Here is a 26,758-nt window from a genome sequence, read left to right as displayed (position 1 = left end):
TGATGATTTATTTATTGGAGCTACTATGTATGCCCCTATTTTAACATACAATTTAAACTTATTTTATGAAAAATTCTATAAATCAACACCACTATTGTGTGGGATATAAAAAATACTAACAACAAAAAATACAGAACAGTTAGAATAATACTATTTCCAATATTTACATTTTTTTACAGTTAGATGCATTTTTCCAAAACAGCAGAAATCTTGTAGAGATACACCTTTGCTAAGTTTGCTGAAGTTAATGTATTTGCATGTGAGACAAAGAAGATCAGAATATGACTCCCAGTAATCATACAAATACATAAAACTTATTTTTCCCAACATAAAGAGTACCCTTTCAATGAGTTACAGATGTGTTGTTCCAATGAAGCATATAACCAGCGTGTTAATTCTCATAATATGGGTCTTTACAGTTTAGAAAGGTATGTCTGAAAGTGTGTCTCAGGGCCCTTTTAAGAAACATTGACCCCAAATGTGTTAATGCCAGTCAAAGGAATGATTAACCATCCTGTAAAATTTTGCATTGTGCTCTCTGAAGTAAGAATAGAGTTGCTCTAAAACAGTGCTGTTAACAAGAGGATGGGGACGTCCTTTGGATTCATGTAAACATCTCTCCCTCCCATCACTTCTGATGCAGTAGAATCCCTTGGTTTGGTTAAAATAAAAATTAGAAGACATAATTCGGGATGGAAGATTTAGAAATCTTTCAACTTTTTGTAATTCAGGAAGAGGGTCCTTGATCAAAGTATTTCCATCCACTATATGAATCTGATCCAAACTGAAATGCTTAAGCCACTTTTCCATATGGACATCATATAGACTTCTCTGAATAGCTTTGTATTTGGTATTAAGCACTCCATTCTTAATAACAATATCTTCAAAGAGCTGAACAGGCTTGTGACTTTCTACTCTGTTGTAATACACTTGAGTATAGTCAGATATAACTCTCTCAGTGGGATCTCTTAGAATAAGCAGCAGTTTAATGGAACTATTCATGTCATGAATTCTTCCTGGAGCCTCTGGTGATGTAAAATAGCCTGGTGTTTTCTCAATTGTAATTTGATTTCCATAAGAAAATGGCATCAGATTTCTATACCAGTCTATTCCTTTTACATAATTTTCATCCCAATCAAAGAAGTGGACTTCTGTAGCTGCCACCACAATGTTAGGATGAATATCCAACATTTCCAGCAAAGCTCTGGTCCCTCCTTTACGAACTCCTATGATGATTGTCTGAGGTATTTGTCTGCTCGTGCCAGGAGGTCTCACCTGTGCTGAATAGTGCTCGCTTTTATTGCTGAATAATCCCACTTGTGACTTCAGTGTTTCCAGCAGCGCCCCATTCTCAACAGGAGCACCCCGAGCATGAGTCAGCAGAAGATAAGCTGACACAAGTAGGAAGGCCATGTGGAGAGGAATAATTATTTCAAGATAATGTTTTGCTCAATTAATGAAATAGGTGAGTCCCCTCTGGTTGGCAGATCCCGTGGTAAACACACAGCAAGCTTCTGAAGCATCTGCAAAATAAAATAAGACAAATCAGTGATTTTAAACTCATCATCAGTTAAAAAAATTCAATGCACAATTCAATTCTCAAAGCTAATCTGTGATCCCAAGAGGAAATTAATAAGGAAATTATTTGTTTCCCCTGAGTTCATATCAGAAGGACAGAAAAGTCCCATGTGTTGGGGCTTTTTTCTCCTTACCATGAGTGACCACCGATGGTTACTAACCTTTCAATAACTTTTATTTCCTCTGAGCAGATTAGAATTGTTTACCTGATTTTGAATCCTGACCATTTGTTGCTTGCTTGGATTTTCCTTATTATCTTCCATATATAGCACATACTTCTATATGTACCCTGTATGATAACAATAATTCCAAAGAACATTTGAATGTCAGCACCTATCCTCAAATTCCCTGCCAGAATAGTACATTCTCATATAAATAACAGACCTGGATGATGGTGCCACCATCTGGGTTTTAGTGAGCTACGAATCATACAAAAATAATTCTGTTTACATAGACACAAAACCCAAAATATAGATAGAGGCAAAGTTTTGAAATCTGAGCCTATTAGACCAGAAAACTAACTCTGTCAAACAAAAGTGGCTAAGTGGGATCAGTTTGGGAAAAATAAATGATGCAGGGTGGATGGATTCTCTGTAACTACCCAAGTGTTGTGCTGCATGGTCATATGAGTTGGAAAAGTCTGGGCAAAATCAGATCTTCAGATAATATTCTGCAGTTCCTCTAAAGCTCTGTATAAGACATATCCAGATACTTTCTGGTCACTGAGAGATTTCTGCAGGGAGGCAAGTCTGCTTGAGGCTGAACAGCTTCTTTTACTTAATCCACATTGCATGTGATCATTTTAAGAAGTGGCGAATGTTAAATATCTTCAAAATTTGCAAAAATTTCAGGCTTGCAGGTATGTATGTGCATGATGTAAGTGAAAGAAAACATCTATGTAACTGTGTTACTAACATTTGAAATCTCCTGGGTAACTTTTGTACATAGTATTTGAAACAGATTGCTTATGGATCTGCCATCACAACAACAGTCATAAAATATTCAGATCAATGCAACACCTGCACTTGAATCACTGTGTTTGGATTGCCTGTTTTTAACTCTGAAAACCCTACAGGACAAATTCCCATTGAGAGGACTCTTGAGTTTCACTCAATTTCTGAGCAATTACATGATTTAAAGATTTCTGGGATATATCTACATTCTTCTTTTGCTTTTGATGTAGCATGCAGAAACAAGGGGTTTTTTGGTACAGTGAAGCAGCAGTCATTTAATAAACAATAACCTTTCTTGGAATAATTTTGAATTATGGCTCATATTTTAAAGTAGTCTCAGAAATGTTACAACCTTAGCTCCTTCTCCAGTGTTCACTGTCTCTTTCTTTTTCTGAACATATTGGTCACAGTACTTCATCTCTTAGAAACAACCTTAGAAAATACAGCTGATTTGCATTTGCCATGGTACTGAGGAGTATTCAGTATTACTATTTAAAAATTGTTTATTTTGAGTCTTACTTTACAGGCTTAAAGACTTTACATTTTTGATAATAACAGTCTAGGCAATGCAGCAGATTCATTAAATCTATTTTCTAAATTTTATTGAAACCTTCTCCAGCTTCTTGGATATCTAGGGAATGATTGTACTCAGCCTCAACAAGCACTAAACTCACCGTTATATAGCAAATATTAACCCTAAAATTGTCATTAAAAAAAAAACTATGACCTTTAGTGAAGAAATCTGTAGAGAACATTCCCTGTTATGTCTGAGCAAGACTTAAAGGGCAACTGCTTCTTCAAAAAGAGCATAGTTTCAATAGGAAGAGTGAGTATATGATTACTAAATATTGGAAAAGTCCAAGTACAAATTTGCTTTGTAATGACAGAGTGGAATGCTGTTCTTTAGGAATTTGAAAGGAGGTTTCATTTTAAAGATCACCATTTTTTCCACTAGGAACTTCACTCAGAAGTTCTGTTTGAAGTTCCCAAGAGCAAAGAATGTGAGAATTTCTATGGCAGTCACAGGAGGGAAGAACAAGTATGTTTATACCAAAATAATTTATAATTACTATTCCTTTGGATGGCAAGTTTGGGAAGTGGTAACCATGCTGCTGAGGGACTAAAATGCATTTTACAATAATGGCAGCTAATGCTGGTTTTGGAAAGATCCTTAGGACGCACAGCACGAAATGTGACGCGTCGCACCACAGATGATTCCTGGAATGTCAGCTTTCAAAGAAGGAACTCTGCTTTAAGAATTTCAAGCCATATTTTTCACAATTCACAAGGTTCCTGGATAGTTCAATCTGAGGAAAGGCACAGCAATGCATAAGATGGTTTCAGAAGTAGCAACATATGACAGTATGGCATCTTTCCAGACCTGTGATGGCAGCAGGCTGGGATTTGGGAGCAGGGGCCAAGGGAGCAGTTGATCATTCTTTTAAACTGTTCTGAAATCCCAGTGTTACTTTGCATTCTATTATCTTCACTGTTAAATTAAAACTCTTCCAGGAAAAGTGGGGAATTGTTTTTATAAAAATCTTATAGGTTTTCTCAATTTACTTATTCCATGATAATACAGCATGTTACACATTATAAATGCACTTACACATCTATACATTAGATTACAAGTACTTTGAACTAAGGGAAGACCTCTCTGAATGTCTACCAAGCAAGGGATTACTTATAAATACCAAGGTGGAGACATGCAGTTTATTATCTGATTTAAATTCTGGAACTATCCCATTTCGAAACAGTTTCATGAGCTGATTCTAGACAGGTATTTCAGGCAATTTTACTTAACTTGAAAGAAAACTATTTTTAGATTTCTTGAGAATTAGTATTCTTGAGACCAACTAGGTTAACAGCTTAAATTGAAAAAATAGAAAGGAAGAGGGAAAAAAACCAGGAATTTCTCTGAAATAAACTAAAAGTGGAGTAAAAAAGAGAGAAAGAAGTATTTCATACTGGGACTCTGCACTAGTATAGACAGAGATGTGCTCTTCCTAGATCTGGTGACAGGTGAAAAAATTCTCACATTCATTTTTTAATTTTGTTTAAAAAATTCAAACACACTAACATTATTTCATCCCTAACTGAGTTTTCTAGTTTCATACACCTAAGAATTAGGTACAAATACTGAAACCCAAAGAAGACTGTAAGCTGTATGAGAAAATCATACTTATCACTGAGGAAAGATTGGTCTTCCAAAATATTCTCAGGTTCACTTCTGATATGAGTGAGAGTCTGCTTAATTTACCATCTGAAATCAGCAGTTTTCTATAAAACACATTCAGGCAGCAAGTAGCAGAAGGATTTGGACTGAAATATTGTTTGAAAAATAATTAAACATAATTATTAACCATTTTAGCCAGTTTTCAAATTAATTAGTTGTTTTAAAAATTTCTTAGAATCATTGCTAGGAAAAATCCTTACCCAGGAAATACTACAGAAAAAATCAAATTAAAAATGTGCTGTAAAATTGGTTCCTAAATAGATCAAAATTGCCCTTGGGAGCAATTCTATCGCAACATTTCAGCTTTGGCCTAAGATATTTGATTGATTTCAGCGAAGCTCTAAGATGTCAGATCCTGTGGTTAGGTTATAATTGCTACATAAATGTAAAGGTTTCAAAGAAGGTTTATCATATATAATTGGAATGTTATTAGAATAATTTTTGTGTTGCTTTTATGCCTTTATGCAATTACATTTTTAGAAGATATTAACTGCCTTTTATAATGAAAACAATATATTTTACATTGGTGCACTGCACCAATGAAGAATCTGAAAATATTCTTGTAAAACTAACCCCATGACACATGATCAGAATTACAGTGCCTTACTACCAATTTTCCCTGTTATTTGGTAGGGTTGGTGCTGTTTAGTAACATAAGGAACATCAACAGATATGACACTTATTAAGCAGAAATGTAGTTCAGAAACAAATTTGTGCTGCAGAAAGGACTAATTAAGTAAATAGCACCTTGGGCTGCTGTTTCTTTTATTTTTTTTAAACCTAGACTAGACTTGAGAAGCTGTTATGTTGGCTGAAAAATCATTTTAATATTACAGAACTGTACTAAACACCCTTAACTGCTGCACTGTACTCTGAAAAACTTCCAAGTTTAGCTTGTTTTGGGGTAAAGTACAAAATTGTAGGGTAAACATACATATATTATTACAAATTTATAACATTATTAGTTCCTAATATTACTTCCTGTGTTACACTGCCTGTAATGCTTTCCATTGGAGAATTCTGCAGCACTCTGTGTTAATGAACTGCCTGCAACTTATTGAGGCACCATTCCCACCTTACAGGAAATTGCAGCTGACCAATGGATAGATCCAGTTCAGGAGTGCAAATGCCTTGGAAAGTCAGGCTAGTCTGATCTGCTCAAGGTCACACAGCAGGTTTATAGTCCAACCAAAAATAAAAACCTCAGGGCTTCTAATTCTCCTTCAAATTCCCTTTCCAATTCCGACTTTGTGCCATTCCATAGCAGCCTCTCACAGCCCTTATGATAACTTATAGCTGGATTACAGGCTGAACTGAAAAGGAAAGAGGTTTCTCAATGTTTCAGCATAAAACTCAACTTTTTTTTTTTTTTAATAAAGCTGCTTCTTTCCGCTTGCTCCTCACCAAAACAAAACAAAACAAAACAAAACAAAACAAAAAAAAAAAAAAAAAAAAAAACCAAAACAAAGATATCAAGTACTAACTACAAACTCAGGATTTTGTTGTTTCAACGCTTTTGTGCAGAAATACTTCTGTTGGTGACTGAAAACTTTTTGTCTTGATTTTTAAAAATACAATGGGATTCAAAAAAGGGTACAGCTTTTCCTGTTAATTCCTGTTAGATACAAATTTATCACAACACAAAGATCAATCACTGAGAAGAATACAATACAATCATGTTAAGACTTACTGGCACACAAACTTGTAACAGCTCAATTGTATCTCTATAATTAAGAACATCTCTAATGTTGACAATATAAAAACCAATTCCAGCCTAACTGTATTCACAACCAAAGGTCAGATAAGGTGAACAGTTTCAGAAATTTCAGGAAGGACAATCATACTGTGATGTCAATTAGACCTGTGTAAAGGATCCCTATATAGACTGGGTTATGCAATAAATAATTCTCAACAACAAAAATATAATTCTGAAAGTTTTGGAATATCTGAAATTAGGCTGGTGTTTTTCCTTCAGTAAAACTAGAATTAGTTACATAGCATAAGAAATGCAAATCTGCATTCAGTATGGCTTACACATTTTTTAAAAACAGGCAAATGAATTATTCAGTGCATATAGGACACATTGCTTCATAGAATCCAGTATCAATGTATTCAAATCCAATAACGTAATGACTAAGTCAATTAATCCTAAGCATTAAATATTAGAAATAATACTATCATCAAAAGTCCTCTTCATAATACCTTAATTCTGATTATAATATAATTTGTGAAATAATGGACATTTGAAAATACTTGGCACATGTCCAATGGTTGAACAGAAAAGTTCCTCTTTAATATTAATTGGAAGGAAATGCAGTTCAGCTACTTCTATCCACACATGTGAGATATGCCTAGGCAGAGTTCAGGGGACAATGAGAGCACAATGTGAAAAACATTAAAAATTTTGGAAAAGTTTCTTGTGTAAAAACAATTGTGAGTCTTAATTTTGTTACAAGCAGAGCAATTACTTTAGGTCTATGTTAGAATGAGACCAATCAGGGCCAAGTGAAAAACTTTAGAGCTGTGCCCTAGAAATGAGATTTCATTCAGAAGAATCCCAAATTACCTATTCCATGAGACTAAAGACTGTGTGGGAAAGGAGAGCTATCCCACAGAGATAACACTTTATATGGCATGAAACTTCTCTGCTACACTTTTATGCTCTGCTCCAAAGCAAGAGTAAAGTAAGAGTAAAATACAGCACTGGAGTTTTGTAACAGCTGCAAGTTGAGCTCAGTGATCTCTTTTCATACAAGGAGCAGAAGACAAAGTACGAAAAGGACCACAGACCCAAAGCCAAATAAACATTGCAGCAGTTCACATTGCTGATTAAGAGTCTTGTAGGCACCTAAGAATTTTGTTCACTTTCATTTTACTCAAACTATGGGTGTATTTTTGTTAGGGAGATGCACTAAGATTTCCTAAATGAGGTAGTACCTAAAAACCCATAAACCCACAGACTGTCCAGAAATGCTGCCTTGCTGTTGTAACACCTCTTTGGGTAATGAAAAAGTTTAAAGTTTTCTCTTTAAGCATCAACACAAAATATATGTTAGCACAAAGAAAGACAATGACATTAACATTTTAAAGTCCTAATCTCAGCAGTGAATTTATTTGTGTGAGCTTTTTCTAATGAGATTGCAGTTTTATAACAGCCAACAATTACTACCTTACAGGAATAAAAAAATAGGAATAAAAAAGGAAATAGCTATTTGGTGAGTAATGGCAGGAGCTACAAAGTAACAGCAGTTGGCTGCAGGCTTCTACCAGGTACACAGACTATAATGGATAAAAAGGAAGCTAAGAAATGTTAGCATGAACTATAAACACCATTAAATCATTGGCAGGTGATATTAGCAGATAGGAGTTTTGAAGGAAGTTTGCTTCCCCAAGGCTAGCATTACATTTCCTAATTCCTTTTCTGACTGCAAATATGTAGCAGAACAGTAATATATACAGTATAAACACACTAATAAATTTCTGAGCTAAATAAACCTTCTACAGCTGTAGTTTACACACTTATATTTTATGGTATCTTTGAAAAATATCATACTCAAACCTTCCACATAAAAGTCACTGAATTACAGTTTCATAAGGATCTTTAATATGTTTAGCACATAAAATCAAGTACATTCTAGGGATGCTTGTAAATAGACATAAATAAAAATTCAGCCCTATTAAGATGAAAAGAGTGGATAGTGATCAGATAGCACAGATGAGAAGGCCAATTTTACTTATCACATTGGCATATTTGAAATGGAATTGCATTAGCATTTTGTTGAATTAAACTTACACATCTAATTGTTAATTAAGAATCTGAATTAATATAAATTGAGGTAACAAAGATGCCATGCCAGTTCTTCAGCCAAACAAGCAGTAGTCATGTAATTATAAAGCTGCAAGATGTAATGATGTGTGGCTGATAAGTAGCTTTTGTGTATATTTCTACAGCAAAAGGGTCAAACTTCAGCCTCTCTACCTCTGGTATAATTAATTGAATATTATTAATTTTCCCCCACTCATTTTCACAAAGAATACCTTAATACTCATAGATGTTTAGGAAATAAAATTAGAGTTTGATGCAGAGGATTTACTAGAGACCTGTCTTTTAAAGGAAAAAGTTCCTCAGAGGATCAGGATGGCAAATTCTACAGGAAGGACCCCATAGTCCATCTTTTCTCAAAGTAAACAAACAAGTACGACTTGAAGAGACCATAGAAAGCAACTGCTTACCAAGTCTTAACACTGATTAATAAATATATTAGTAAAATAAATACAAATATATCAGTAAAATAAATATATTGGTCAAAACTGCATCTTCCGCTGGTAAGCAAATTCTTGCTAATAAAGAAGGCAAATACACTGCAATACAGAACAGATAAAACATTTCTTGAATAGAAGCTTGATGCCTTCAACACATATCCATCATCAAGCTATGTGCACATTCAGCCCAGCAGACAGCTGTAGAGATGCAGGAGCGAAAGCAATTTAGGGAACATTTGGAAATGCCTGACAACTGGAATAAAACACATATAACAGCCCTGAGTGCAACACTTGTGTCTCTCACACTGCTCCTCAGGCTGGTACTGGGAGACAAAGATGACAGGCTGAACATGGAGTAAGTAAAAGACAGATTATTTTCTGGCTACTATGGAAAATCAGAAATCAGATCCTTGCTCCTTACCAAACCTTTTTCCAATACCGAAGTAGTACATGAAAGTACAGTAAAAGAATACTCACCACTTTTAAGAGTCTGAAAGCAGACATCTAATACCACAAAATTCTAATTATTTTCTCCAGGACTTCTGAGATTTAGTAGGGTCCTATCTAACTGTCTTTTCCATTTTTTAGTTAGGAAAGACAGAACTTAGGAAAGCTTCTCTGCAGTCCAAATTTTTCAAATTTGATGTACAGTCCAAACCTATAGGCATGTCAGTAGTACAACCAAAGATTTAGGTACATGTTAAAAACTCCTACAGTTCAATGGAAAACAAAGCAATTACTTTCCTTCTTTCTGACCAGTCCAGACTGTTATGACGACTTCCCTGTGCAAAAACATCCTCTGCATCTACAAATTTAAGGTGTCCTCACAAAACCACTTTCCGTTGTTACACCAGTGCATTCCACAGCACAGTGAATTCCAGCAGAACATGCTCCTCAGCACACAGCATCACTTCTGCCCCATAGCTCAGCGCCACGGTGCACCCAAACACCTCCTCCACACTTTTCCTTTAGTGCTGCACCATTTCAAATCAGTTACAGCTTCTCAGAAAGGCTCTTTGATGGCTGAGAGTGCCTACAGTAATTTTTTTGGCGCCCGTAAGTCCTGTCAATTTTCACCTAAGTCTTTAAGGTGAAAATTGGTTGGGTGATGGCTCATATTTAGGGGCCACCACATACATACAGGATGTGGACTTTAGGACTTCAGATTTGTGAGACTTGTGACAAATGGTGAGAGTTTGTCACATTAGAAACTTTAACTAGAAAGAGCTACAATAGATGTGGTTGGACATAAAATAAAAGCATGGTAAGATTTGCTCTCAGATTCAAATACTGGTTTTGCTGTTTATGATAATAAAATTTTTTAGTAGCAATTTTTTATTTGAATATGTAGAATCAATTTGGAAAACAGCTGTTGCACCTAGGTATCTTATAATGACCTTTTCATATTTTTCACCTCAAATCTGAATGGTCTTATCAGTATTCAGATAGTTGATAAGATCTCAGGAATACCTATAGCAGAGAAAGAGGCAGAGGTAGGGAAGGGCTCTGATATATTCTCATAATTAACTGCATATTAATTAGAGCAATAAAGGGTTAGAATGTTCAAAGCCATTCTCTTAAGACTAGGTAGGCTGTACAACACATGTACTTTAATTGATTCTAATCCCCTGATTTCAGCTCCGCAAGCAGACACAGTCTGACAGCAGACTGGTCTCATTGTGCTACAACAACTGGACATTTCCCCAAGGACCAATCCTTCAATGTAGCATTGAGGAGACAGGTACCTCCATTATCTTACATTTTCTCTCTCAGTCTCCTTCCTTCTCAAATAAAAGAGAAAAAACCTCAAAGCACCAAATTTTGTTATTTTAGTTCCAAACTGGCAAAAAACCTTTACTTTTTCTGTAGGAAGACGTGATCAATTTTGTGATCCTAGATCCATGTTCTAGCTGCAATTAATTTTTTCCACTTACTATATAGCTTATGAGCCACATATTCTATACCATTCTAGTCCACTTATTTTTTTCCTCAGGAAATTAAAAAAAAAGAAAAGTTGATGATCAGTACTCATTTCTCTTTTTGCTGTTCTCTATTACCAGTACAACACTGCTATATAAAGCAAAGGTGTAGGTGTTAGTATGTGGTGGTTTTAAGCATAAAATACACATCTTCTGCATCCTGATCATTGTTTCTTTGCCCCATTAATACCCATGGAAGTCCCTATGGATGGTGTAATTTAAAAAAAAAATCATTGTCTCACTGTACATTTTAGTTTTGACTACATTTTTTCTCCTTGTGAATACATTTGGAGTTTTTGCAGAGTTAACAGGACATTACCAGCAGGTTTTCTGCAGCATCCTTAATCGGTGTCTCAGCAGCTACTTTAAATGTTTTGAAGAACAAATGTCAACATGTGAATACCAGTTAATTTACAAGTCCAGTGGGATTCATAGATGAAAACCAGAAAGTAAAAAGCACCAAACCAACACTTTCACATCAGATTGCCAAAAATCACATAAAATCAGACCGATGTTCTGCTACCGTTTGCCACAGAGAATAGGAGTTTATTCCTTTAATAAAATGGAGATGGAATTGGATAGTGCTGAAGCTGAGACTAGAGAATCTTAATTCACTACATAAATGGTGGTGCACTTTTTAAAGATTTTGAGCACCTGAGGCTTTTTTTGCATTTTAAGATGGCTGAGAACTCCACTGAAGGTTGCCTGTTCTCAGGCACTGATACAACAATTTTCCAACTCAGCAAGAGGGAAGAAACATATGCCAGTATGTGTAAAGATTCTCTAGCAGACATTTGCAGCCTCTCTCTTTGCAGTTGGTGTTGTGTCCAAACCTGGTACCATTTTATAAGAACTTTAATATTTTGAAAAAGCCTCACATTCACACAGTAGTTCAGAAAGATTAATATGAAATTTAGTTAGGGAAAGAGAATCTCTGGTGGAATCTCCAATTGACTTACACAATTATCCATCCTCCTGCTCTCAGGATTTAGTATGTGCCACATATAGTGCTTTGAAAATATAGCCTTAATACTATTTCCTCTGAGCCCAGTTTGTGAGAAATGTGTACTTCTCTTTAAAGCAACATAATGTTTAATTTCGTGACAATAAAGGATTTTTTTCCTGCATTCTGATTATGAGTGTTCATGTGATCACAAGGGAAAATAAATCTGGATTTGAAATTTAATTTGTAGCTATAAAATATGGAATAGTTATTCCTGCTTATAGCATACTAAAAAAGGTAGTGCAAGTATGCAATGTAAGCTACTGGTTATTGATGCCAGTTCTGTTTTAAAGCACTGATAATAGCTTTTCCTCTCAAAGGAGGATAGTATTTCTTCTAGAAACTGTAAATTGTATAGATTATTTCACTTTTTTAATGCTGAATTTTCATCTTAGATTTGTAGTTTGATATTTCTTAGCTAAAATATTTTCACATTCATGTCCCACTTATTCTTAATGGCATCTATCAATTTCAAGCAGAAAGAACATTAATATTAAGAGAAGGTTAAATTTTCCCTGGAAGGTTTTCTGTCCAGGGAGGTGATATGGATACACTTGGAAAATTATTACAACTACTAATACCTTAAGAGGAATTATAGTCAACAGAAAAAGTGACTTTCAGTTTATAGATAATAAGCAGTTCAGAGCAAATTTTTGAGATCAGAATCAAGATGCTAGGATCAAACAATATCTGTCAGTGTGTGAGAAATAAGGGATTCAATTACTGAATGTGAAAGAATCATGATTCCTATACTATGGAACTTACCAAAATTATAGAAATTAGGGCATAGCGTGTCAAAAAAAAAGTAATAAAATAAAGCTATTTCCTCTGACATTTAAAAAACGCAGCTGATATAACTGTCATTCAAGATCTGGAAATATTTCAGTCAAATATAAAAGTACCAGGAGAAATAAATCATGAAGTCCAACCTATTTCATAAAATATCATGATGTGCCATGTATGTATGAGTATGCAAGAGAAATTGAATGTGAAGTACTTTAAATTATAACACAAAACCATCTTCTAGTAAATGCACCACAAAGCCAGTAGTGAAAGAGCAGAGGATTGGAGAAAGCAAGGGAAGTGATGGAAAGCAAAAAATTGAGCATTTTTAGGAAAAAAAAAGGTTGTTAATAATTTTGGTGAGCACAATTAGGTTCTATACTTGTGCAAATACAAACGCACATATATATAGCACACAGAGAAATATAGAACAGACAGTAATAGAAAATAATATAGACAGATTAAAGAATTCAAATTATGTGGGTTTATGAGCAATACAGCAGATGCTGATAAATAGATCATAAAAGTGGATTGCAAATAGATAAATATGTGTACACTGGAAACATGTTCAGGATCAAATGTTCAAGTGCAGAAGAACTTGATTTGTTACAACATATCCAACTTTAAGAAAATTTAGATTCTGCTATAGTACAGGTACAAAAGGAGGCAAAAGTGGTTAAGGATGGTATTATAGTAGATTCAAGTGGAAATTGCATTAATTGGAGTACAGGTTTCACATTTTCTTGTAGGGACTGGATCAAATATACCTTGTACAGTTATGCCATAACAAAGTGAGATAGAGTGAGTTTGAATTTACAGTTGATTACATGCTTTCCAAACAGAGCAACTTACTCAAACTCTTTTTATTTGCATGGGGAGTTAATGTTCAGCAGCTAATGTGTTTTATAATTTACACCTCAGATTTCTCACAGTAATTTCCCCTTGAAGACAAGCCTTGAGAGTGAAATTTTTCAGGATCATTTATGCAGGTCTCATTCTAGTCCCAGAGAAATCAGTCATAGTATTTTTTACTTAATAACAAAGTTACGAAAATTTTGAAAGATTCCTCTCTCTTCCTCATCTTGTGCTTTTCAGAATTGAATTTCTCACCTTGTAGTGATATTACAAAGGCAAATTCAAACGCCTTAAATGTCCAGGTGGTACAAAAATGGAGGAAACCATAAAATTAATTCCTTAAGATTGAAATGCTGAGTTGCATTGCTACAGCTGAGTAATAAAGGAAACATCTAATCACTATGCATGTTTAGAAATACATCCAGGTGTTCTGGAGAGATTTTCCACAGAGCTGAAAAACCGCCAAACAATATCAGCCCACATGTTGAAAGATATTTTAAACCCATGAACAACAGCAAAAATATCATGGTCATTGATGTAAATTGAGAGAAATTACACTGAAATTAGTAAGAAAATGGAAAGGACGGATGATACGCTAAAATTAAATAAATTTGTTTAGATTATGCCTCCCTCCCATATGAACAAACACATATCCTACTTTGCTGAGCAAAATTTTTACACTGCTTTTGGGTTCCATTGGTCATGCAAGCTGAATAGCATGGGGTGAAAAACAGGTTGACAAAGTTTATTTGGCCTTCTGACAAAGTACTTCACTATTAGTTTCAGGGTAAAAAAGCAAATATTCATTGTGGATCAATAAAATCACTCAGAAAGCAAAGTGCAGGAATGCACAGGAAATCCTCGACATCAAGTTAATTCACAAGCTTGCACCAGACATCTCTTTAGGAAAAGACACTGGCTGAGAGATTCAGAGTCCAAGGAGCTTCAGTTACTGATGCATTTGAAATTTGAATTTCAAATTAGAGATGGACCTAGATCCCTTAGACATCCTGGAAAGCCCTACCCTTAGGATTCTTTATGTAGCACCCCAAAATCTCAGTGAAAATTTCAGTTAGATGCACAGCAGTGGACAAAGGCCAGCACATTATTAGTATGCAAAAGCAGTAAGAGAAAATGACAGCACAGTTTGAATGCATTTGGGTAAACTAATGGTTCAGAGTGACTAGAACAGCGTGTTTCATTCTGGTCGATCACTCAAAAGGAAGAGGGAGTTCAGAGGTGGCTGCCAGCAAAAGATTGCAAGCATAAATAATTTGTCAATATAAGGAGATAGCAAAAAAACGCAGAGTATGTACTTTGAGCAGTCAAAGATAAATGAACTAAGACAACCCTTGCTCATTCCCTCACAAGTTCACAAAACATATTTCAGAGAAACAAAAAGGCAATGAAATTAAAACTGACAAAGTTATACGCTCTGAACAACGCACAATTAATCTAGGAGTGTCATTGCCACTAAATGTTACTCCAGATCTATATAATGCAAACAAAAAGAAAGCAACCACCAACAAAGAAAAAGGACATTTTAAATTGTATTTCAAAATACAGTATTGAATTTCTTATATAAAAAATCTACTATAAAAGTGGATTTTACAAGAACTTCAGCTGAAACAGAGATCAGTTTGAGAAAACTGCATTTCTACCTTCATAATACCTCAGAGGTATGTCATACAGAAATATGTAGCAACTTACTAAAGATACTTTTCAAAGAAATTTCATATCAATAAAGTCTAAATAATTTTAAATGCATTTGGATGTGTTTGTTTATTGAGTTCTGTGGAAAGAGGGAGAGAGAAAAAATCTCCATTTCAGACTAAATGAGCATAGTTTCCACTCTTAATCTCAAAGCCCAACTTTTGCCTTTTCACTAATTTAGTAAAGACTAGGAAATATACAATCAGAGCATACAGTCTGACATTGACACTGAAAGTACAAGCAAACCTGGATCTATAGAGGCCAAGGAAAACCAGAGCAGCATGCCAGACTGGAGTCTCATTCCAGAGGGGAAAAGGCTGCAAATATAAAATTGAAGCAAGCTAACAGAGACAGTTAGGAATTTAGGAACTGGTTTAATAGATGCCAGGGCACAAAGTAACATGATTAAATGATTAAACTCAAGAGGTCATGTGATAACAATCTCAGTTCATTTAATTTCATATTGTGAGTCATGCGTTCTAGACTTGGGCCATTCTCACTGATTGCTAAATTTTCTGTTGCTTCATATTCAATCAAGACACCAAATTCTAGGCCTCGTTACTCAGATCACACTCCACTAACACAGAGAATAACAAGATTATGGACCATGCAAATACTCCTTCCATTTTTCCTGCTTTTTTGCTTGGAGGTGGCATATATCCTTGAACGATTTCTAATCCATCAAATCACATGAAATTCTTCAGGGGAGAACTCTTATCTAGGCAAAAGCTCCGCACTTGGGATTTGTACAGTCAAACATTTATCTTATTTTCTATTTATACTTGTTTCTATTAAACTGCAGCTTATTTTATGCAAACCTTTTCTTGGAGATAGCAACAGCATTTTGACGCAGTTTTGTTCTCCAGTATGCTTGAACCCTGTCTTGAAGTCACCCTTGTCTCCTCCATAACCCAAGTAATTAATAAAAGAAACCACCTACTGGGTTTTTTGTGCTTTAAGATTGGCAGTCTGATGTTGCTTTTTGCCAATAAACACTGAACTCCTCAGCACAACTTTCATTCAAAACGTATTAAAAAGAAAGTACAGGAGTTAAATACAAGGCAAGAGTTTATGTGTGATTAAATGAAGAAAATGAGATATGAATACATGCAGTGAGAAAATTAAAATATAATTAGCCATGAAAGGAACATAATTTCATGTGACAAACAACAAACATTTATAAATCCATCCCATTCATCTCAATGGAGATGTTAATTTCAGATTAAGTAAAATTAAAACAAACATAGAAGAGACAAAGCCAGCTTTCCATCTCTGAAGCTACAAGAAAATCGAAGCATGCTTGCATCTCAGCAGTGTTTTTAACTGAAACCTTTGTTAAGCTTCATCTCAGACAGCCTTTACTTGGTTGAACCAAGCGTTTACTTGTCTTGTATCCCCTCGCCAGCAGTGGCCCTTCAGGGACACTTGAGGGACTGTACAAACCCAAGGCAAACAGGCAGTGATTTTTCCAAGCACACTTTCCTGGGCTCCCATGAGTCTGAGCTCCAGTGGCTCTCTGAAACAGAAGTATGAGCTTTATAGTCCTTCATGAACAACATCAGTAATTCTGTAAATCTTACTACTTTTTGAGTGATTGTTAACACAGCTTGTGTCGAGGAGTTCCATGGTGTAACTATGGGAAACTGAAAAAATACTTCCTTTGCTTCAACTCAAACACACCACCTGCTAGTTTCACCTAATGCCCAACGTCCTTGCAGTAAAGAGCCAGTACACAATCACTCATTATCTATTTACTCACCACTCCTGAGTTAATAAACTTGCCATAGCCTCCTTCTGTTTTCTTCTTCCCAGACTGAAAGCTTGTAGTTCTACCTGTTCCTTGTTTAAAAGATTTATTTAATCATCCTTTACTCATCCAACCCATTCTCTCTTTACCTATTCAAGATGCAGGTGCAGCGCTGTGACACTGCTTGTAACCATGATGTTTTCTAATTTATTCTATTTCTTTCTAAAAATGTGTACTATTAAATTTTCTTTTCTTTGCTGCTACTATTTTCATAGCTCACAGCGAATACACTGTGAATAGATAATCTCACAGTGAGGTTCTTAAAAAATAATTGTCAGTTTGAAGTCCATTCTTGTGCACAAATTTATAATTTTTTTACCCTTTGAGAACCACTTTGAATTTATTTACAGTGAATTTCACTTGTCACTTTATCACTCAGTATCACTGAGGTACTTCTTTGCAGTTTGTTTTCATACCTCCTATTCTAAATAATTTAATATCAGCTGTAAATTTTCCTGTATAAATTTTCCTGTTCTAATGCATTTCAAATAATGCTGGTCTTATGTCTTTAAAAAGTTGCTTTGTAAGCTGTTTTGTAACCTACACTATTGTAGTTTAATGTTGTATTTTTGGGCTTTGTGTGTCTGTTATTCTTGGATAATGGAGTAACAGGCCTGCCTTAATTTCTTACATACTGATTTGTTGGTGTGTCCTTGTAAGAAGACTTAGCCAAAATCTGACTTTTAGAACAGACTAAATGAATCTCTAAGAGGTATTGCAAAAGTAGCTGAAGAGAGGTATTTAATATATAATCAAAGGGACTAGAACAAGTCAATTGAAATTTTTGCATTCTAGAGGATCTTAATTTGTTACTGAAGTCCAAGACTAAAACCAACCACACAGTTCAATATGCCAATACACTGCTTTGGAAGTGGCCTAGATGAAAGCATCAGTTCACTTGCTGAGATCTGCTCATGTTTTTGCAATAAACCTCCTCTACAATAAGCAAAGAATACAAACCCCACCTGCCAGTGGGAATTATTTGTACTCAGTTTAAAAGCTTTGGAACAGTTCATAAGAATGGGTTAAATGTTAATAAACCAATAAGGTTTTACACCTGACATTTTATTATTTGGTTAAGGCTATGCAACCTCTCTGACACTGAGCAGTTATTTCTGGAAAATCAGTTGTCAGTATCTCAGCTAAATTTAAGAACTATATTTTCATTTTTCTCTCTATTCAAGACATGACTGAACAGAGATATCAAATAAAGCTCTCTTAATCGTGTTCTTGAATTTAGGCACACATTAAAATTCCTTGGGGTAAAAAGCACCATATTTCAGTCTAAAAGTGTTTGCTTACATTATTTTGTAATCAAAGAAAACCAGGCAATATATATATTTTTTTTCCAATATCATGCTGCAATTTCAGCAACATCTCCTTCAGTTGGCAGATCTCCCACATCAAGTCCTGAGATATTTTAACTAGATCGTTGTATCTGGTACTTGAACTTCACTTCAGCAAGAATAAATCTTAAGGTTTATGTAAACAGCTCCCTTTCTAAATTCACTGGAAATGCTCACACATTCTTAAATACTTGATTAACTGTGACAAATGACCAAGGAGAACAACAACAAAAAAAAATAGAATAAAAGGCTCAAACAAGTAATTTTCTCTAAAAATTAGATTCTGACACAAAACATTTCAAGACTCCATAGGTATGGAAACATAGGGAAACCTTTTTTAGAAATTCCAGTGAAACTGAATGCATCCCGTCTAAATTAATATTAAAATGCATCCCTAATACATAAACAACCTTTAATATACAAGATTTCCAAGTACAAGACTTCTACAAATACAGCCCATATTAACAAGGACAGTCAGGTACATATCACCTGATAATAACTACACCAAACAGCTAAGAATAGAAGCATATATAATTAGTAAGTACTTCAAAATATGTGTGCTAAATATTTTTCAAGGCAAGAGAAAGTATTTTATCCCACTGTTACTTTGAAAGTGGATATTTGCACATGTGCTTACATTATCAGCACTTATTATTTTAATATGTCTACTCAGAATAAGAAAATTAACCATGCGTGGCCATCTGAGGTAAATAACAGCTTATGTTACCTTCATTTTACCAGTATTTAATCTTACTGATGAAAAAATTTAAGTACTATGGCAAATAAAGGCAATGCTTTAGTCCCAGGCTGCAGGGACTTTCACTGATCTCTTAATTATTCCTGTACTAAATTGCTACTTCATTTTTAATGAGTGTTCTATAAATGGTGTAGCTGTTTGTATTCTGAATCTGCGAATGTTGCAAAAACTTCTAAAAATGGGTCAGTTTCAAAACCCTAAAACTTTCAGTCTATTATTGGATGGTAGTATTTAAAGAACATTCTCAAGAGCTGATGTTTAATAGTAGACATGTATTTTAATGACAGAAATATTACATAACAATATGAAATAATGTTAACTTAAAAAAAAAAGAACTCAGTAAATTAAACCCAAAATAAAACCAATTAAATAAATTAAAATAAATTACTTCAATTGAACAACAAAGAGCAAACACTGACATGCATATGCACAAATTGTTATTAAGCTTGAAAGATGACTTAATCATAAGGCACTGTTCAAGACTCAAGAAACTTCAGTTCTGTTCTACCAGCACAACTACTGCTTCACTTCCATAAGACATTTAATTTCAGTTAATTCTAGCAGGCTTAGCTTTGCTTGTAATAAAAAGCCATGTTGTGTTTCTCATAACTTCTAAGCTGTACCTACAACATGGACTGAAGATTACTGCAAAGCCACTTACATTCTGAATTTTCCCAATTGATGCTCCTTCTACAGAACACGAAAACTGAAACACTTAAATATTTAACAGAAGAGCCATGTCATTAAGCTGTGTTTGAAGGGCTGCTATTAAGACACTAGTCTGGGCTCAGGGGCAACAGTCAAGCACTTGATTAGTCTGGCTCAGACCTAATTTGCCATTAGACCAGACCACTTCAAGAGTAGCACTTGGTCCTCTCCTCTTTACCCAGCTTTTCTATCCAGAATACTTCTCCAACTCCACTTTAATTAACACCTCCCTTGGGATTTCAGTTTTTCAGATTGGGAAGTTGATAAGAAATTGCAGGCGTAGCTGCAGAGGCATGAACATTGTTGCCATCTGCTGGCATCTATAGTTTTGAAGGCTCCTGAAGGTAAATCTACCCTCATTGCATCACCAGGACAATTTCAGTCCTGTTAACAACAGACAGTGAAAGGCTAAAAATGCACATTTTGAACTGCACAGAACAGTCTGAATTAGCATGTGATTTGTATCACCTGTTAGTAAAGGCTAAAAACACTGCTAAACATACCATCGTTTAAATAAGAAAGGTTGCTTTAGCAAATTCGAAGTCTTCATCTGTGTTGCTTTGCTTTTGTTTTCCTTCCATTTAGTCTCAAGGCAGACCACCATCTCAAAATGAATAATCTGATTAAATTGCAAAAATTTCCATAATTAATTAGGAACCATTCTCCTTTCTTTTCTACTTGGGGGTGGGATAAAATAGTAGAAATAAACTTTTCTAAGTGGGTAACTTCTATATACATATCTGCAATTTGTGGCATCACAGTCCACAGAGTCACAGAGCACTGAGGTGGAAGGGACCTCAAGAGGTCACTCAGTTTGCCACTCAGCCCCAAGGCTCGATCAGTATACTGAAACCATTCTTGACAGATGTTTGCATAACCTGATCTTGTAAAATTTCCAGTGATGGAAAACACATCGCTTCCTTAGGCAATCTACAAAAATATTGTTAAAAATTGCAGCTACTATTCAAGGATAGCAAAAGTCCTTACTGACACTGGTCTGCAAGATTAATTATTTCCAGTTTTAATCCACTATATGGCACTCTTGAATTCATGCACATAATGACTATGCGCATATATCTCCATGACTAGGGATATAAAATGTACGTTGGATTCCAATTCTACAAAAAGAGAAATTCTGCGTAACTGATCACAAGTGCTCCTAAATTAGTAAATTAGAGAATTTAAATTAGTAAATTAGAGAATTTCACAACTAATCAAGCTACAAATGCATTGAATTCTCCAATTCTCCAATAGTATATTTTAAATAAATTTATCTTACTTTCATATTATTTTGAAACAGAAGGACACACATTTTCATGTACCTATATATAAATATACACACATCCCCTCTGGGTAGACTGTGGATTAATACAAATTTCTAATGCAAACTATTCCCAGGTGTCTAGGTCTGTTGAAGCCAAAGGTTCTAATGATAAAGAAATTAGCACCTTCACAAATGAGGACTCTCTGGTCAGGCCAAGCCAGATGGCTCTTGACACCTGTCTGCATCCTGACTGGCACTGAAGGGTCAATATTACAGTTTATTCACAAGCAGGAGCTGGGAATCCCTGTTGGTCGCAGTGAGGATGAAGAATTAATTCTCTCCTAACAACATAAAACCCAGCAGGATTTTACTTGCAAAGGCAACAACTCTTTCCAGAATTTAATACACATTAACTAAGGCTTCTTACTTTTTTCCTGCAAGGTTGTATTTTTTTCTCCTTTGTGAGAATAATTTTGCTAAACAAGTTAAAATTTTCATGGTGGAAGAGAGCAAAAGATCTTGCAGTTAAGGGAAAAGGACAGCTTTAAGACTTTAGTCCCAGTATCTGGAAAAAAAAAGAGTAACAAAAATAGATCAAAAACAATTTTTAAAAGTGGAAAAATGGACAATCTCTTTTCTGATTTTATATCCCCTAGAAGAAAAGTTTTGAACTTACTAAGTTAAATATTGACAACATTGTACCAGTAAGTGTGTGGGGACCTTTTCAAACAGCTGGAACATTATAGATTTTTGCAAGTTCACAAGCCCTGTGCTCACATTTCCAGTAAAAGCTGCTGTCTAATACAAAGCTAAATGCCCCAGGGACATTGAAGTGAACATATTTTTCTGCTGGTTTAAGCACACCAGCAGTCATTTGTAGAGTTTACATGGCTTTCTTGTCAATACCTGCTGGTCACAGTTGGTGAAGAAGCAGTTTCACTTATGATCTGCTTGCTAATTAAGCATGGCAGCAGCCATTCAGAGTGAAATTTTCAGCAACCTGACACACAAAAGGAAAGAATCAGATTTATTCTCAGAAGACTTCAATCTTTAAATCATTTGGATTCTGTAGTTACTGGAACTGAAAGATAACAGAAATTACTTTGTCAGATTAACATGTAACTCTTCTGATAAACTATAATGTACTGCATGTAGGATGAATGCTTTAACCCTGATGTTCTACAACAAAATTCTTTAAGAGAAGGAAAATTGAAAGGATTTGAAGTAATCCCAATATAGGCCAAAAATCTGTATAGTCTCCTGCTTCTCCTGATTTTCTTCAGTGGTTCATAATCAATCCTTTTGTGTTGACATCTTTCATCATCTAGCTGTCCCTCCTGTCCGCTGCCCATTGCTGCGCTTGCAGGAGGATTGCACAGCTGGTGCTCTTTGCACACAAAACATCCTAGAAAGCATCAGCAAAGCCACTTCATGGCTCTGTTTCAATTCTTTACTTCCTTGACCTTCAAAAGCCAGTTGCTTCTTTGCTGAATGATTATTATCTCGCATCTTACTGCTGCCTTGTATTACTCCTCCTTCTTGGTTTGTATCCATCTGCTGTCTCTTAGCTCATGCTTGTATTACAAACTCGTAGGCAGAAGTCTTTGGCATTTGTACAGCCCCACCCAGTGGTCCCAGTCTTGAATTCCAGGACACATTGCAATACAGTAAGTAAAATAACCCCTAAAATATTCGTTTCCTTGAGATCTCACTCTTATGTTATGCCCCTTGTGTGCAGGGAAGACAAATCTGGAGGGGCTGGTAACCAAATCTTGTAATGAAATAGAACACACCAGTAAAAGTGAACCTTTTCTGACAGAAACCTCAGGATGGCAAAAACATTAGTGCAACTACCAGAGATGACTGAAAGGCCTCTTCCCACAGAGCAAAAATCCACTCCACAAGGAACACTATCATATCCCAGCATATTTTTAAGCATTTACAAGCCATGCTCAAATTCTTCAAATAAAATACAATAAATGTTTAATTATATCTAGTTTGCAATTGCAAGTTTTCAGTTCTTGTCCACCTATGCTTTATATCTATCTTCTCTAAAAATAGACATTCTACATAATCGGAAAAAAAAAAGCGCCTTTTGCAATTTTGTTGTGTTCCAAAGGAGTGTTCCTGGTGAGGAACCAAGGCAGAGAAGCCCCCAGCCTGGAGCAGGCAGTTTTTGGGCAGTGACTGTGGTGCCCCTGTCACTGTGAGCAGGGATGTCCCTGTGGGTGTTGCAGGGGAGCAGCAGCTCTCCTGCCTGGACACTCTGCAGTGCTCTTCATGGCTACTCTGCTCAGCATAACTTCAGTAATAAACTTCTGCAAGGAAAAACATCTGATAGTGTTATTGAAAACCTGCTTTTGAAGAAAATACTTTGAATACTTTGAAAACTAGACAGACTTTATTTTGAAGCCCTTTTTATCTTATTAGAGACAAACTAAAGATCCTCTGCCCAGATAGTAAGGGGGAAAAATGGCTTCAGAATATATGTATATATATATATATATATATATATATATATAAGATTTAATTTTAAAGACTGATATTCTTTCCCTGACCTTTGGCCATTTTTCTTTTAGTTTCTTAATAGCAAATGAGGTTGAGCTATTAAACTCTCTAGAGATAATTCACAAAAGAATTATCTTCATTATTATAAATAAAGAATCAAAATTGAGGCACAGTGAAAAATACATTAGAAAAATAAACCACCAACATTTTTAAGTAAAGTAGCCCAAAGAGTTAGAAAGCCTCTAAATTTCAATTTCATGATGTTATACTGAAAAGTCATCCCCGAGTCCTGACAATTTTCATGTTTTTCTTGGTTTGGTTTTTTTGTGTTGTGGTTTGTTTTTTATCACTTCATTGGTATCTATTCTTTGAAATGCAGTTCTTGACTGAGATTTTGGCTGCACCTATAATGAAGTATTTTCTGCTGTGGAATACTTGCAAAGTGCTGCCAATAATCACTAATAATCAGAAAATGTCACAGCAGGCAGTGCTGTCAGTGCATGAGTAGCCTCACACATGAAATTCTGCATTGGAGAACAAAGAATAAAAAGTCTTTGAGCTTTTTTCAGTATGAACTGCTACTTATTAAATATCAGGATTTTACTAAGCATGCTTTTAAGAAACACTTCAATGGAAAAAAGGTCACAAGAAAGCCACCAGTACCCTTTTTTTTTCAGTTGGAGACTTCTGCGCAAATGTTACTCCTGTGCAAAAATCCAATTCTGTCTATGATGATGCAAGGATGACACAGTATTGTCTGTGAAGCTAGTTCTGCCCTGAGTAAGAACCTTCTGGCGTCAAACTAGATTAAAAAGAACAGATGGTTGCAGAAACATAATTAAGAAAAAGAAAAGGAAGAAGAACCAGATATCAAAGCATCAGCATCTCTTTCTCTGGATTTTCCCTGAAAGAAGTAGAAAGGAAGTTTTAAAAAGGTTGGATAATCTAATCCACGTAAGATTCTATTAAAAAATTAATATATCAAACACTTGAATCATAAAGAAGAGCCAGATGCTCAACATGAACTTGGACATTGCTAAAAGGTCACCATAGGCATTCTCAAGAAATGAATATAGTTAAACAGAAAAAGTCTTTACAGGTAAATTACCATATTCTTATTCATTAGCATAGAATTAATCAAACACAGGTTGGCTTTAGGTCTCACCTTGCTGTGTATCTGCCCTGAAGACATGGCATTCCTTGTATTTGATTAAATATGGAACTTTCTGGAGCATTAAGAAAACCTAAACCAATCCCCCAAAAAAACTCCAAGCAAAACAATCCAATCCAATCCAATCCAAAACCAACTGCTAGGCAAAAGACAAAAAGTATTAATAATGAGCATAAAGACAAATGTATTTTTAAAAAATACAAAACACCTCCATTTTAGTTATTCAAGAGCTGTTTTTGTATAGCTATCAGACAGCAGTGCCTCAGGGGACAGTTTGGGATTGCACTTGCCTTCTACATCTTGGCTTGCTGAAAGCTGACATCTTCTGCTAGGGTAAGATACAGTTTATAAACAAAACAGCCCTCAAGAGTTAGAGCTACAATCACAGCAGCATAGGCAGATACACATGAAGTTGCCACATCTTCTCACAACAAACTGCGAAGTTCACCAGCACCATCTTCAATGAATCCTACACATGAATCTCTCTGTGTGTGCAGGTTCTTTCCTACAGTTTATTTTACTGAGTTGTTCCATATGCACACTCTGATCATGAAGGTTATGCTTAGTATTCTGCATAAAACAACATTTCATTAAGTTAAAAGAATATAAATTTCAGTCTAGTCTTTGATGCTCTTAGAAACAATTATAAAGCAGCAAGAATTTCAGAAAACAACTGTTAGTATTATTTAAATTTAATCAGAGATCAAAGTTATGAGAGCAGGTAAAAGCAGCAGAAGTTTCTGGGAACAGCTGAAAAACCTCTACATCTGGCTCATTAAAATACCATACTCTACAACTCTAACCATGTGCAATATGGATACCTCCAGTAAAAATAGCCTTAGTTTATAATCTATTCTGTGGCACATATTCAGGGGTTCAAAACAACAAACAAGAGGTACAGGTGTGAGTGAAGATGTTAAAAATAGTCACTCTTGTTACTTTATAATAACGAGTCAATATTTTTAATTATTGTTGCTTTATAAATTTATTATAATTGATAATAACTATCTTTAAAATGCACTTGTGCCACAGTAGTAGCTAGACAGTCACCATAAATGGGAGGAAACGAAGAAAAAGGAAACTTGTAGATTAGGATTGAAGAATGTGCAATTAAAGCACATGTGACCTTTTTGTTAGGCCTGCTCTGAGCCATTGCAAAATATTTCAGTCTGTAGTAAAACCAATGCGTTCATCAAGTACTATCAACTAGATTTTAATTTGAAAGTTGAAGGTGTATATATAAATACAAATGAAAGATTACTGTGTAGTGTCTAAAGGGTAGCCTTGTTTATTGAAACAATAAGCACTGCTCTTTAACACCACTGATATGAAATCTTTTTAGCAGCAATGTTTTTATTCAAAATTAGCTATGTGCCTGAAGTTATAGATTGCCTTGTTCTAAGTACAATGTTACAAAACAGATCACTTGGTGAAGTATCTCAGAAAATGGATGTGCTTGTGATACCTTTAATGTAGGTCCTTTTTCTGAAGAATAAAGAATAAAACCCAAAAACTCAGAATACTTAAAAATTTCTATTTATCAGACAAGGAAAAAGAGCCTACATACATACATTACAGGCTGTCAAAAAGGCTCATTATAGGAAGCTTATATATTTATTTACTTGTAGAACTGGTAGGGATCACTGTCTGTTACAATTACAGCCACAACACTTCATTCCTGACAAGACTTTACCGTGTCTCTGTTAGCCCACAGCACGTCTGTGGAACTCATGGTTATCAATCTGATAAATCTCAATGTGCTGTGTCAGTTTTAAGCACCCCCAACAGCTCAGGCACATAAACATCAGCAGCTACCAGGTACTCTGTACTACTT

At 35.2% G+C, this 26,758-nt stretch overlaps 1 protein-coding gene across 3 annotated transcripts in view; it reads right to left on the bottom strand.

The window, feature by feature from the left end:
• Positions 1-366: 366 nt before the first annotated feature.
• LOC115905232 (heparan sulfate glucosamine 3-O-sulfotransferase 1-like) overlaps positions 367-26,758 on the bottom strand; it is a 40,183-nt gene continuing 13,791 nt past the window's right edge. For 2 of the 3 annotated variants that reach the window (XM_030951378.1, XM_030951377.1), the window contains exon 2: positions 367-1,523. In XM_030951378.1, coding sequence (XP_030807238.1) covers positions 484-1,413 — 930 coding nt within the window. In that variant the 5' untranslated portion in view covers positions 1,414-1,523 and the 3' untranslated portion in view covers positions 367-483. Of the gene's footprint in view, positions 1,524-20,484; positions 20,581-26,758 lie in introns of those variants that run through there. The other variant, XM_030951379.1, reaches the window with a different exon arrangement.

This window comes from Camarhynchus parvulus, chromosome 6 (assembly GCF_901933205.1).
Source record: "Camarhynchus parvulus chromosome 6, STF_HiC, whole genome shotgun sequence".
In the NCBI taxonomy this organism is placed as follows: domain Eukaryota; kingdom Metazoa; phylum Chordata; class Aves; order Passeriformes; family Thraupidae; genus Camarhynchus; species Camarhynchus parvulus.
The sequence above is the reverse complement of the archived record's forward strand: the minus strand, read 5'-3'. Positions and strand labels throughout refer to the sequence as shown.